The sequence below is a fragment of the Prionailurus bengalensis genome, chromosome A2 (genome assembly GCF_016509475.1).
Source record: "Prionailurus bengalensis isolate Pbe53 chromosome A2, Fcat_Pben_1.1_paternal_pri, whole genome shotgun sequence".
Taxonomy (NCBI): domain Eukaryota; kingdom Metazoa; phylum Chordata; class Mammalia; order Carnivora; family Felidae; genus Prionailurus; species Prionailurus bengalensis.
In genome coordinates, this window is record NC_057348.1 from 94,851,520 (window position 1) to 94,866,291 (window position 14,772).

Genomic DNA, 14,772 nt, shown 5'->3' on the forward strand with positions numbered 1-14,772 from the left:
GTAGGTAATCTACTTGTATACTGACTATCCCCATTTAATGTTAGCATGCACTAGAAATATTAAATGGTTACAGTTCAACAGTTTATTTTTATTTAAAAACCCTTTCTTGTTAAACTTTAGTGGGTATTCCCAACACTTTGTCTTCCTTCATGTATGCTTTCCCTCCTCGTTTAGCTTGAACATGCGAAAGTTACACAGACAGAGTTGATGCGGGAGTCATTTCGACAGAAACAAGAAGTGACAGAGTCCCTTAAGTGCCAAGAAGAATTGCGAGAGCGCCTTCATGAGGAGTCCAGGGCTAGAGAACAGCTGGCTGTGGAGCTCAGTAAGGCTGAGGGTGAGCAATTTGCTATTGGCAACTGAGTGTGGAAAAATTTCAAGTTTAAAAGTAGAGATTTTGATGCAAGCCAAATTTAGAAATCACAAGTGTATTCTAATGTAGGGTGAGCACTGAAACATAGTTGTAATTTGTCTTCAGACTTTCTCCAAGCAACTTTAAAAGCTGTATATTTTTAATTATCAAAAAGTGTTTAATAGAATTATAGAAAGCATTAAAATTTTTAGAAAATATAGAAATGGATGATGGTGATTTGTTACCAAAATTCCACCATCCTGAGACAAGTCTTGTACTTTAGCAATGGAAAGACTGAAGCCAAAAGATGTTAATAAATTGTTCAAGGTTGGGGCGCCAGGGTGGCTCAGCTGGTTAAGCATCTGACTCTTGATCTCAGCTCAGACCTTAATCGCAGGGTCGTGAGTTCAAGCCTCGTGTTGGGTGTGAAGCCTACCTAGATAGGTAGATAGGTAGATAAATAGATAGTTCAAGGTAACCATTAAATGGTGATGCTGGGCTTTAAGCCTCTGAAGCCTCATACTGTTTATATTCTGCCATACCATTGTGGGTGTTGGCCTTCTAGAATCACTTAAAACATCAACTTTCTCTAGTATATTTAAAATGTGACTTGGTTTACAAGCATCTTATTTATATTAAGCTTTCTTGTCTGTTTACATCTGTTTGATAAAGTGAGTTATCACGTACATGATGTGATACCTTAGCATAGCAAAGTAACAGAAAGTTCAAAGGAACATCATATTTAGGCACAAAGGTTAAATAAGAAAAAGCCTGCATTGAATGTACCATAACTGCTGCTGTCATCAGCAGATTCATTCAAGATATTTATAGAACGCCTAATGGTAAGATTTAAAATAAGTTTTAATCCTGTTCCCTGTTAATTTTATTTTATAGGTGTCATTGATGGCTATGCAGATGAAAAAACTCTTTATGAAAGGCAAATTCAAGAAAAAACTGATATAATAGATCGTCTTGAACAGGAATTGTTATGTGCAGGTAATAGATTGCAAGAATTGGAAGCAGAACAACAGCAGATCCAAGAAGAGAGAGAATTACTGTCCAGACAAAAAGAGGCTATGAAAGCTGAGGCAGGCCCAGTTGAACAGCGTATGTATTTTTAGACTTTGTGAATGAAACATTCCTTAAAAGTTCAAAGTGGAACTTTTCAATGCCATGATTCATGTATTTCATATGGGGGTTGAATAATTACAAGAAAATCTACTTCATTGATAAAGGTTTTATTAGCCAACTATGTGGAGTTTGTTTTTTTTTTTCCATTTTCCTTTGGCAAATTTTAACAGGAAAAGATAATTCCTTAAACTTCTGCCTCAGGAGACAGCTGTGCATAATGTAGCAGGATATTTTTTAAACTGTGTAAGATTCAGTTCTTTTGATAGCAGAAAGGCAGCAAAAATGTATACTTGGATTAAGTAAAAGAGCACTGATCCAGCACTAGTAGCAAGCAGGTGGGGGTGGATTTCGGCCTGCAAGAGAATAGATTGAAAAGGTCAGTGACTGTTACACTGACATCTAGTTTAATCTGTGTACGAGTTCAAAGAATATACAATTTATAAATAACATTTAATCTTTGCTGAAATGAGAAATTATGTGTAATAGCTTAGTTTTTTTAGCAGTAAAAAACGTCAGTCATTATAACGGTGGAACTTCAAATCCTTTTTATCATATACTCCCACTTTTATATTACACATGCAGTTGGAATTATAAATATGTAGTTTTATTAGTTGAATTTTGCTAATTGAGAAATACAGCATGCATTTTTGTAATATGGTGTAATATGGTTCTGGTTGGTCAAATTTGTTTAACACAGGTTTAGGGTTGGTGTTTTTAATGTGCAAAGTGTATGTATCATACATGTAAAACATTCACGAAATACTGGTACATCAAAATGTTACAAATGATAATAATCAGTGGTTTTAACTTTTACTTCTAATTCTTTTGTGTTTACGTATTATTCTGTTTTAGGAAGTAGACATGTAAATTATATCTTTGTTCTGTGTGTGTGTGTTTTTTCTTTCTATTCTTATAGGACTAGTAGATGCTGCAGTCGATGCAGCACCGGGAGCAGGTGTGTTTATACAATTGCATGGCCAGTCTTTGGGTGGTAAACTTACAACTCCAAAAACGGGGTGACCCTTAGATTTTCAATCACATACCTCTACTTTTCCAACTAACATACCTCTAATTTTGCTGTTGTGTTTCATACTTACAGTTTTTTTCTTTAACAAAAAAACTTTTCTTACAATAAAAATACATATTTATATTTGAAATTAACAACTGAGATTCGTAGTGATCATCATCTTATATCTGTTTTTCCACAGAGCTTAAGACAATTTCAGTTTCTTACATAAACAAAATGTATTAAATTCTCACCATATGACTTTTCAAAATGCTCTTTCTAAATCAGGAAATATATAAGATGATGGTATCAAGGATCAGTGAAATTTAGTAAAGAGACTTTCTGGTTCATTTAGTTTTATATTAACATCTAAATCACTATTGTTTTAAAAGGAAAGCTATTTTCTATAGATTCCTAGTCCTGAGTACAGTATTGGCAGACTGGTTAGTGTAAGGACTCTCAGGTTATGTTCCTTTTTTTTTTTTCATTAGAGTATTGTTTTACTTTGCTATATACTTTATTGTTGTATTACTAATGTTAATAATAATAGCTAACACTTATATAGTGCTTACCATACTCTAGGCACTATTCTTTGTATATATTAACTCATTTGATCCACAATAACTCGTAGAGATCAGTAGTATTACTATCTCCAGGTTACATGTAAGGAAATTGGAGGACATCATGTTAAGTATCACACAGGAGATAAGTGGCAGAGCTAGGATTTGAATCCACAGTCTCTGCTCCTAAGCACTACACCATACTGCCTCTCATAGTCAGTTTTCCCTTGATACATATATGTGTGAGCGTGCAAGACTAACTCAGGAATATGGATCTAATGAGGAGAAAGACTAACAGGAAATTGATTGTAGTTGTATTTTTTTTTCTATAACTCTTACTTGCCTTGGTTAAAAATTTACAGTCTTTGATCTTCATGTGTATTGTGTATGCATTTAAAGTGACTTTATTGGTTTGGAATGAATTGATTTTTGCCTGAGGTGAGTTATTTCTGTGCTTAAATTTAATTAGACTTTGTTCTTTCCCTTATGGTGAAAGTGGACTTTTTTTTTTTTTTTTTTTTGGTCACTTGCTATGGCATTTTCACAAAATACTGTTTTTAGTGACAGAATGTTTCTTTTTGTTAATATGGTATAATTTTTTTGATACCAGCTTGCTTACTTCTATAGGAATATGTTGCTTTGATATTTTCATAGGAACATTTTCCTTTCTTACGTGTGTTTAAAGTAAAACTCAGATCTCTTATTTCATGAAGGTAAAATTTGAGCGTTGTTATGGGTGATTTCACTATTACTTTGATTTAACTTAGTATATTTTTATATTTGTAAACAGAATTACTACAGGAGACAGAAAAATTAATGAAGGAAAAACTAGAAGTACAGTGCCAAGCTGAAAAAGTACGTGATGACCTTCAAAAACAAGTGAAAGCTCTCGAAATAGATGTTGAGGAACAAGTCAGTAGGTTTATAGAGCTGGAACAAGAAAAGAATGCTGAGCTAATGGATTTAAGACAGCAAAACCAAGCACTGGAAAAGCAGTTAGAAAAAACAAGAAAATTTTTAGATGTAAGTATTCTCAACTTGAATATTGATTTTGTCACTGGAGTGCTTACTTGCTGCTAGTCCAGGTTGTGAATTTTAAATTATGAAGAAACTTGAATTCCAACATTTTCATCTACCTGTGTTTTTTACCAATTAACTGAAAACTATTCCAAATAAAAATTCTAATAATTTTTATTACATACCTATGACAATTGAAAGCAGTACAGGCAGATTATGAGTAAACCCTACCAGTTAGCCTTTCTAAATTCACAGGCTTGTCCAAGACTTTGCTTTAACCAACTGCTAAAGCAGGGTGAGGATCCTGAGAGCTAACTGGCCAACACGTTTCACCCACAAAAGATACACACAGAGTAACACTGTGCTCTTGGAACAGTTGTTACGCTGTCATTACTGTCTTCCAAAATGATACTAAATCTTTAACCTCATATGGATTTTCTTCTTTGGGGTTTCACTTAAAGCCTGATATTCTTTTCATATATCAGGGAATCCGATTCTGACAGATTTTATTATTTTAGATACAAAACCTAGATTAGGATGAAAGAAATTGATTTACTAAACAGTTCGTTCTACTTACTATTTTTTTAATGACTAAATTAACAGTGGAATTCCTCCTTTGCTCCAAAAAAATAAATTCATTTTTGGGAGAATATTTTTATCTCATTCTGTATTTAACATTACTTGAATTATTAAAAATGTCATGCTTCAAATAATATTTAAATGCAGACATTCCTGTCAAAGATTCCAAATAGACTATGTACCGTACAACAGGTGTTCTTTTTTTGAAACCTTTTGGTTTGGGGTATTCTGTGGCCATCAGTTGTTTATCTTAAATAAAACTGTATGTATAACTAAAAGAAGTAGCAGTAATAATAGCTTCAGTATATATTGTTTCTTCAGTTACTGTTATTGTTATTAAACTTCAGGAGCAAGCCATTGATAGAGAACACGAAAGAGATGTATTCCAACAGGAAATACAGAAACTGGAACAGCAACTTAAGGTCGTACCTCGATTCCAGCCTATCAATGAACATCAAACTAGAGAGGTAAGAAAGAACTTTACTGATATTGTCTATGCTACAGCATATTGTGTGTCATAAAAGATGTCTGTTGTGAAGAACTTAAAATTTTATTATATATAAATCTTCAAAATCAGAAAATTATTACTTCAGCGTGAAAAGTTCTTGAAATTCTAAAAATTGTTTACATTGGTGTTCCTGGGTGGCTTAGTCAGTTGAGTGTCTGACTTCAACTTAGGTCGTGATCTTGCGGCTTGTGGGTTCAAGCCCCGCATTGGGCTCTGTGCTGACAGCTCAGAGCCTGGAGCCTGCTTCGGATTCTGTGTCTCATTCTCTCTCTGCCCCTTCCCACCCCCCAAAAATAAACAAACATTAAAAATTGTTTGCATTGAAATTTGGGGTCATTTCTACCTGCATTTATCTTCTAGTTTTGCCCAATTAAATAAACTTATCTATTTCTTTCTCTCTTCCTGTTCCTAACAAAACTGATCAAGAGTTGTCTGTATTCAGACAATTTTATTTCCCCATCTTCTATTCTTCCCTCAGTCCAGTGCAGTGCAGTGACGTTCTAACCCCTCTGTCTCAGTGGGGTTTTATATCCTCTCTTTTGTTGAAATTGTTCTTGTGAAAGTTACCATCCTCCTGGCCATGTCCACAAATCATCTCTGTCTTCATCATACGCATCCTCAGAGGCTTTCATTGCAGCCTTCTTCCTGAAACACTTCCTTCTCTTGGCTTCTGTGACATACCTACTTCATTTTGTTTCTTTCCATAGTCTTTGTTTCTCAACCCAAAATAAATGATGGAAGACCCAAAGACTTAGTCTTTGGCCCCCTTTTTCTTTCCTATTAATTTTCTCTTCCCAGGTAATTATGTGTAAATGACCGTGTGTTTATATCTCCAGCCCTGACATCTCTTTTTTTTTTTTTTAATGTTTGCTTTTTTTTTTTTTTTTTTAATTTTTTTTTCAACGTTTTTATTTATTTTTGGGACAGAGAGAGAGCATGAACAGGGGAGGGGCAGAGAGAGAGGGAGACACAGAATCGGAAACAGGCTCCAGGCTCCGAGCCATCAGCCCAGAGCCTGACGCGGGGCTCGAACTCACGGACCGCGAGATCGTGACCTGGCTGAAGTCGGACGCTTAACCGACTGCGCCACCCAGGCACCCCATGTTTGCTTATTTTTGAGAGACAGAGAGGGACAGAGCACTAGTGAGGAAGGAGCAGAGAGAGAGGGAGACACAGAACCTGAAGCAGGCTCCTGGCTCTGAGCTGTTAGCACAGAGCCCGACACAGGGCTAGAACTCACGAACTGTGAGATCATGACCTGAGCTGAATTTAGCGCCCAACTGACTGAGCCACCCAGGTGCTCCCCTGACATCTCTTTTGAACTCTGGACTTGAATACTCAGATGCTTTACCATCTATCTCCATTTAGATGTCTCAAAATTAACATGTTTAAAAGAGAGCTCTTGATTCCTGACTAACCCCCATCAGAGAAAGACAAGAATAAAACATGTTCCTTCTTCTTTCAGTAAATATGATACTATCTTCACCTTTCTTATTGCTAAGACCTAGAGTTCATTCTTTATTCCACTTTTTTTTTCAACCCCTACTTCCAGCCCCTTGGTGAGGCATGTTGTACTACATCGTACATCTTCCTGTTCTTTCCATTTCATTCATCTCCTTAAATCCTGGCTGTCACTGTTAGCCTGGATGGTTTTGGTAGCCTCCTTACCACTCTCCCTGTGTCTCCTTTTTCATCTCAATTATCCACTTCCTCATTTAGAAACATAGTCAGAACTCTATATTTGCCAAATAAATGCTACATGAGTGAGGGAAGATTTATTGTATAAATTGCAAGGATGGCTTGTTACAGTTATATAGACATCGTGCTTGGGGTTACACCATCTTAATTTGAATCAATAGCTCTGTTATTTACCACATGTGTGACAATGGCTAACTCATTAAAACTTTCTAAAACTCATCTAGTCATTTCTAAAACAGAGATGGTGGGGTGCCTGGGTGGCTCAGTCAGTGTGCTTCCAACTCTTGATTTCAGCTCAGCTCATGATTCCAGGGTCGTGGGATCAGGCCCTGCATTGGACTTTGTGCTGAGCATGGAGCCTGCTTGGGATTCTCTCCCTCTCCCTCCCTCCCTCCCTCCCTCCCTCTCTCTCTGTCTCTCTCCCCCCCTCCCTTCCCCCACCGCCTGTCTCCTGCTTACACACTCTCTCTCTCAAATTAAATACATATTATAATAGAACCCATCTCATAGGAATATTGGCCTGGTACATAGTGAACATGGAAAATTATTTTCAGAAATAGTAATAGTTAAATTTTATTTTTAAAAATCTTATAGGGGCCCCTGGGTGGCTCAGTCGGTTGAGTGTCCGACTCTTGGTTTTGGCTCAGGTCATAATACCATGACTTTGTGGGTTTGAGCCCCACATAGGGCTGGTGGTGGGGAGCCTGCTTAGGATTCCCTCTCCCTCTCTCTCTGCTTCTCCCCAACATGTGTTGTCTCTGTCTCTCTCAAAATAAATAAATTAAAAAAAAATTTTTTTTAATAGTACAGTATGTAAGTATATTATTTGTTATATTTGAAAAGTGTGACCTGCCTCGTTCATGAAACTTTAAGAAACTAACATGGATGTGTGTATTTGATTTTTCTCTTGGAACATTGTGATCCATTGGTTCTGTCCTTACCTTGCCAAATCTGATTCCCCAGATGCTGATTTTCTCAAGATCTAAATAATCTAACTCTTACAGTATATTGTACTATTTTGCTGCTTTGTGGTCTTTTTCCTTGACTGTACTCCAAATCTTAGCCCACCCATTATTGTTAAATTTTCTCCTCAGTGGCTTTACTATAGTCATCCTTGAACATGTAGTTATAGGTAAGTTTGCATTTCTTTTAATGTTTTGGGGAATAAGTATCGTATTTAGATAATTTCCTTAAAGTGTCTCACTGAAGTAAGGTAGAATTCCTTTTTTTCTTACCATCACACTAATTTTTTAGCAAGCTTTCTCTCTTTACTTGATGAGAACTAATTTCATAAGCTATCTTATTAATGCTTCCTGAATCCTTCGGTCTCAGAGCCATTCTCTTAAATGGACCCGCATTATCAGAATTACTTGGGGAAACTTTCAGTGTGCACAGATTCTTCTCACCACCCAGTATTCTCATGTCTGTTCTGGGCTGCTGGAATGTGTAGGCTGAAAAAGCTTCTAAGTGACTGTATTAAAGCTCCCCCATTCCCTCCCATCTCTGCGTTGTTTAGAACCATATTATTATACGTCTCAATTATAACCATTTGTGGAAAGAAAAATAGAATCCATTAAAGATTTCTTAAGATTATCTTATCTGACATAAGAGTGTAAGTCAGGGGGCACCTGGGTGGCTGAGTCGGTTAAGCGCCCGACTTTTGATTTCAGCTCACATCATGAACTCACGGGGTTTGTGAGTTCAGGCCCCGCTTTGGGCTCTGCACTGACAGAGTGGAGCCTGGTTGGGAGTGTCTCTCTCTTCCTCTCTCTCTGCCCCTTCCCCACTTGTGCATATGCCCACTCTCTTCTCTCAAATCGATGAATAGTGTAAGTCAGCACTCTGCAAACTTGTCATCTTTATTAAGTTGTAGTGTTATTGTACCATTAGAGCTTATACTTTAACATTATTCAAAAATATAATCTTTTCTCTCCTCCTAGCTGCAGGTCTTAGTCTTAAGAGAAAGAATTTTTTGTAAAGGGTTGGTGGAGCAGTATTTCTTTTTTGTTAGTACTATTTTATCAACTCCGAGAATGTCACCATAGTTGGAGACAATAGTTGCTATCCTTATCAAAAATACTTAGCATGGCTTCTGAAAATACTTTTTGAAATGAGGACAGGTATGTTATTAGCTTGTTGAAATATTTTTAAATTACAGTTTTTGCTTATTATATGTCTAGGTTGAACAGTTAACAAATCATCTGAAAGAAAAAACAGACAAGTGCAGTGAGCTTTTGCTCTCTAAAGAGCAGCTTCAGAGGGACGTACAAGAACGGAATGAAGAAATTGAGAAACTGGAGTTCCGAGTAAGGGAACTGGAGCAAGCCTTACTCGTTAGTACAGACACTTTCCAAAAGGTATGGCATTTTCTTCAGGCTAATTTTATGAAGTGTTTTAATGTGGATTGCTCTTAGTTACCTGAACATCAGTTCCTTTAAATAAAAAATTACTAGTGACTTTTTGTTGATATTATTACAAAATATAAATATACCTTTATGTCTCCAGTGACATAACTATATCTGTTTCTTCTTACCTTCAAATGTTACTTGCATACCTTAGTCCTGAAAAAGGAAAAGTAAGTAAACCAGAGGAATTAATGATCCTTTTCATAGTCAATAGGTTGTGATTCTAAAATAATAGCCAAATGAAAAAGCTGTGGACACCAGTTGAGTCTATTGCTTTATCCCAGAGTAAGAGTGAAATCTATCCCCACTATAATGCAGAAAACAAGAATGAATCAAAGAAGAGCAGGATAAGGAAGCTTGGGAAGGGGGCATACTAGGGGATAGTCTCCATTTTATCTGAGGAATGAATTTTAAGAGTGTCAAACATTCCTGTGTTCCTGCATTCAAAACTGAGGATCTGTAACTTTGATTATTCACTAATGTAGATTATCAGCTGCTAATGGCATTGCTATTTCTCCAGTTAAAATGGATAATTAGATTTAATGTCTGAAGTTTTGAGAAAATTTTTGTATATTTAAAGGTAGAGGACCCAAAGCAGTCTGGAGCTCTAGAAGCTAAAACAGAATTGTCGCTAGAAGTACAGTTGCAGGCTGAGCGAGATGCTATAGACCGAAAGGAAAAAGAGGTAAGAGGTATACTTTTAATGACAAAATGTGGCTTGAATTATTTTAAATAAGTCACCTTGAGAATGTCACTTGTACAGAGTGGGGTTTAGACAGTTTCTTAGCTCGTTACCTAAATTGATCTTGAAGACAATAAGAGTTGAACAAATAAGCTGGTATGAGAAGTGTTCCACGTAGAGGGGACAAATGTAAAGGCATTGACACAGAAGAAGTTTGAAGACAAAAAGAAGGTATGAATGGAGTGAAGAGGAGACTGGAGAGAGAATTGTATTAGCACAAAAGGCAGGATCTCTCTTTTTCCCTTCTTTACTGTGAGCTTTGAAGTTTTGCTACTTTGCTGTAGGGTTTGGGGGTGGGTTGTTTGTTTTTTTTAAGTTGTATTACCCTGGGAGGTTATAGCCCTGCTTTACAATGTATAAACATGTTCTTAAAAAATTAACAATAAGGTAGTTATAGGAAAGTTCTATGTTTTCCTACTCCCTCCCTTTTCAAAAAAAAAAAAAAACGGAAAAAGAAAAATCTACTTTTAATACTAATTTCCAATTTCAAGCTAATTTAAATGTATTTAAATTTTTGTCTATTAGTTTTTCTAAAATATACTGTACTCTACATTATTTAGCTGTATCATAGCATTATAAATATTTAAGATTTTTTTTAAGTTACATTTTCATTTCTATATAATTTTTTCAGGATATTTAATAGATTTTAACAAATACTTATTGAATTTAAACAGTATAAATGTTAATAAGTGCTTTGGAAAATACAAGAATGAATTAGACATCAACTCAAACTCTAGCTCAGGCAACTTGTAGTTTTAGGGGCACCTGGGTGGCTCAGTTGGTTGAGCATCTGACTCTTGGTTTAAACTCAGGTCATGATCTCATGGTTTGTGAGTTTGAGCCCTATGTCAAGCTCTGCTCTGACAGCACAGAGCTTACTTGGGATTCTTTCTCTCTCCCCCTCTCTTCTGCCTCTCCCCTGCTTGCACACACACTCTCTATCTTTCTCAAAATAAATAAGTAAACATTAAAAAAATTTTTTTAAACAATAGGAATTTTTTTAAAAAAGAAAACTCGTATTTTAGAGGAGGAAAAAAATCCATATAAATGATAAAAAGAAATGATCATCTCCATGAGAAGGATTATTTTCTTGGTATCAAATAATACTGACTGATGTTTATCTAAAAGGTTCTTGTTTATTTTGCTTTTTTGGTTTTTCCACAAAAAGCAGGGAACACTTGTTTATCTGTAACCACTTCTGTGTGTTCTGAAAAGAATTGGGGAGCTTGGCTGGTTCAGTTAGGGGAGTATGCAGTTCTTGATCTCAGGGTTATGAGTTCAAGCCCTATGTTGGGCATGGAGCCTACTTAAAATAAAAAAGGAAGGAAGGAAGGAGGGAAGGAAGAAAAGAAAGAAAATAATTAACATTTAAATATAAAGATTTACCTTACACTAATCAAAAAAAAATTGCTTTCTAAAAAGATAGACCTTCAAAACTGGACCCCAAAGCAGTGATAGTTGATTATGGGTAGATAATTAAGTTTACTATATTTTAATTATCTTTTGAGTGACGTTACTAACACCTTAATTTTTCGCGTAACATTACTGACACCTTAATTTTTTGAAGTGAGTATCCAATAGCAATCTACCTTTTACTCAGACTCATAGTTTATCAGAACTACAAAGAGACCTGTCAGCCAGCTTCTGTCAGCCAACTCCCAGTTTTTATAGATGAGATGGAGCCAGACAAGTTGAGTTAGTGAAGGGTTAAAATGATAGCTCATCCTGGTGGACTAGTTTTTAATCACAGCAACAAGTACTCTGTCAGAACCCACTTGTCTGTAACTGAAGACTGAAAGAGAGGAACATAGAATTAAAACCTAAATCTTTTCATGAAAATCACTTCTTAAATACTCTCTCCTATACTAGGCAAATATCTGATGGAGTATAAACATAAGATGTCTATATGCGTCATCATATTTTTAGATATTTTCCATTCTTATAGGCTTAATTTGTATAAAACTTTTTTTTTCAGTTTATTGTATGTTTAGAAATGCAGAATGAATAGAGCAGAAACTGTAAAGATAGTTTAAGGATGATGAGAGAAGGCAAATAATGTGGGGAGAAATAGAAGGAAGAGTTTCTTTAAAAAAAAGATGCCTTCAGTAGGTTTTAACTCTCTATATAAAGCTAATAAGATATAGCTTACAGATGGCAGTAATAAAAAGTAATGGTTAACTTTGTTGAGGTCTGTGCTAGAAAGTGGTATTTTAAATGCCTATGCCGTTAATCCTTACACTCTCCCCCTCAGGGAGAGTGTAGCCTAGCACTAGACAGGCTCTAGTGTTATCTCCATTTTACAGATGAGTAAACTGAGTCTTTACGAGAGGTTAAGTAAGTTGCTCATGGTCACACACTAAGCAGTTGAGGAAGAATTCCTCCTGGATTTCTCTGGTTCTGGAGTCCTGTGATATTGTACTGCCAAAGAATTGGGGAATAAACATTCCTTGTTAGTGAGAAGTATTAAAGACTGCCACGGAACATCTATTGGGCTCTTAACACGTGTTGACTACCACTCTCCCAATTGTAAAACCAGCACCAGATTTCAAAGAATCAGTGTATTTCAAGACAGTGTATACTGTCTAAGAAGTCGTATACACATTTGAAAGCGATTGAGAAGACTCAAAAAGAAAACACAAATAGTTGCAAATTTATTTGATCCAAACTACCTAGATAACATTTGGTAGCTAAATTAAACAAGATTAAAACAAATAACCACCATTCTATTTTTAAAGCTTAATAATATTCTTGTGGTTTTTGGTTGTAATAGACTCAGTAACAGGACAGCCTGGAAATGACACTGGCTGAATAGGAGGAATAGGAGGAAAGAATCATACAGTGTCCTCTTTGGGAATTGAAGTCTCTATTGTGGTGACTCAAGTTCAGCTGCTTCTAACAGAAATGTTAGTGCTTTAAACCAGTGCTTTTCAAACTTTAATGTGCATATGAATCCCCTGGGAATCTTGTTAAAATGAAGATTCTGAATCAGTAGGTCTGGGATAGGGTTTCAGAATCTGTTCATCTAACATGTTCCCAGGTGATGCCAATTCTGCTGCTCTAGGGACCACACTTTGGCAAGACTTTAGATCAAATTTAGAATTTGACCATAAACTGATAGATCAAAAAAGAAAGTAAAACAAAACAAATGAACAAACAAAAAACCAAACATGCTCTAAATACAGAGAACAAACTGGTGGTTGACAGAGGGTGGGTTGGGGGAGATGGGTGACGACGATTAAGAGGTACCCCCCTAAAACAAATGGCATTTGAGGTGGAGCATCGGTTTTGAACTTCAATGTCTATGTATATATTAAAGTAGTACTTTTTCATCAAAAGCAGTTGTGGAAGATAGGGATTGGTATAAGTACTATTACATTAGATAACTTTGAAGAAGATATAATCACCATAGTTTTCACCAGTCTAACCTGATAATTATATATGCACAACTACTAAATGTATTTAAGGTGTGTCTTCTGAGTCTAATGCCAGTGTACAGAAAATAATTTAAGTGTAAGTTTTGGGCATTCGTTATTAGAAGCAGGATAAGTGATAGTTAAGAACGTAAGGCTCCACAGGTAAACTTCTCAGGTTCAAAAGCTAGAGCCTGTGACCTAAGGGCAAGGTACCTTGCTTTCAGTGACTCCATTCCTCATCTCTGAAATGGGAATAATTTGGATTATTAATTAAAGATTTCATAAGATTATTACAGACTTTAAAAAAATAATATATATAAAGCACCTTATGCAGCGCCTGGCAATAAAGTGTCTATAAATGATGGCTATTATTAGTGTCAGTACTATTTCTGTTAATGAACTATTAGGCTAAATGATTTTGAAGGGCTTTGCCTTGCTTAGTGCTAAGACATGATTCTGATTACATATCTGGGTGTAAGCAGCATATGGTTCCTTTCAAGTTCTAAGGCAATAAATGATTTATAGGCTGCTCTCTGAGCCAGCTCCACTGAATAATGTTGCTCCTGCATTTTACGTTGCTTGTAATGCAGCAATTTGATCATCAGGTAAATACATTCTTGGAAATCCATTCATTATTTATTAAGTACCTACAAAGTACTGTGCCAAATGATGATTCCTTAATCAAACCCAACTTTTAAAATGATAGCTAGCACTTAAAACTTGTCATTAGTTTCAGTCTCTTTATAACCATTAAAGAGCAATTGCTTTACTGTTAATAGTAATTTATGCTCAGAAAAGAGCTAAATTTTTCTTGTCCTACACATAGGAACTCCCTAATTTTCTCCTAAAATGGTATTAATAACTCACTGTTTAAGTTTCTGTATTTCAGACGTAAGGATCTCACAGCCTTAGTGTCTACCTTTACTTTCTCCTACATAAACAAGGCACATGGCAGCCAGACCTTTCATTCGGTTAAGTATTAATATGGACTAATTTGAGCTAGTCTCACTTGGTAGCTAAAACAACTGACCAAATCCTGCAGTTTTTTGAACTTTTTGATAGCAATTAAATTTAACATGAAATAAGATTTAAAATGCAGGCCCTTTCCCTTCCTCCCATGACTCTTTTCTGCTATATCAGAGGGTATTTTAGGTAAGAAATGGCTCCTTGTATCTTTGCTCTGAAGGGCTCCTCTTTGCTTTGGGTAGGATGATTTAAGGGTGGTGATCAGTTTGAAATACATAGAAACCACACAGTTACATCTGGCTTAGCGAAACCCCTTTATTCTCATCGCTCGTATCTCTTAAACACTTAATTATGTTTTATACAGCTACTGCAGCACTCTTTCTCTCTTGACAAAT

The 14,772-nt window shown here is 35.9% G+C and overlaps 1 protein-coding gene across 7 annotated transcripts in view; it reads left to right on the forward strand.

The window, feature by feature from the left end:
- AKAP9 (A-kinase anchoring protein 9) overlaps positions 1-14,772 on the forward strand; it is a 154,474-nt gene that overhangs the window by 106,849 nt on the left and 32,853 nt on the right. For 4 of the 7 annotated variants that reach the window (XM_043588818.1, XM_043588821.1, XM_043588823.1 and 1 more), the window contains 7 exons: positions 175-337; positions 1,247-1,459; positions 2,400-2,438; positions 3,840-4,072; positions 4,993-5,112; positions 9,032-9,208; positions 9,837-9,941. In XM_043588818.1, the coding sequence (XP_043444753.1) occupies positions 175-337; positions 1,247-1,459; positions 2,400-2,438; positions 3,840-4,072; positions 4,993-5,112; positions 9,032-9,208; positions 9,837-9,941 (1,050 nt within the window). The remainder of the gene's footprint in view (positions 1-174; positions 338-1,246; positions 1,460-2,399; positions 2,439-3,839; positions 4,073-4,992; positions 5,113-9,031; positions 9,209-9,836; positions 9,942-14,772) is intronic. The other 3 variants (XM_043588819.1, XM_043588822.1, XM_043588826.1) reach the window with 1 other exon arrangement.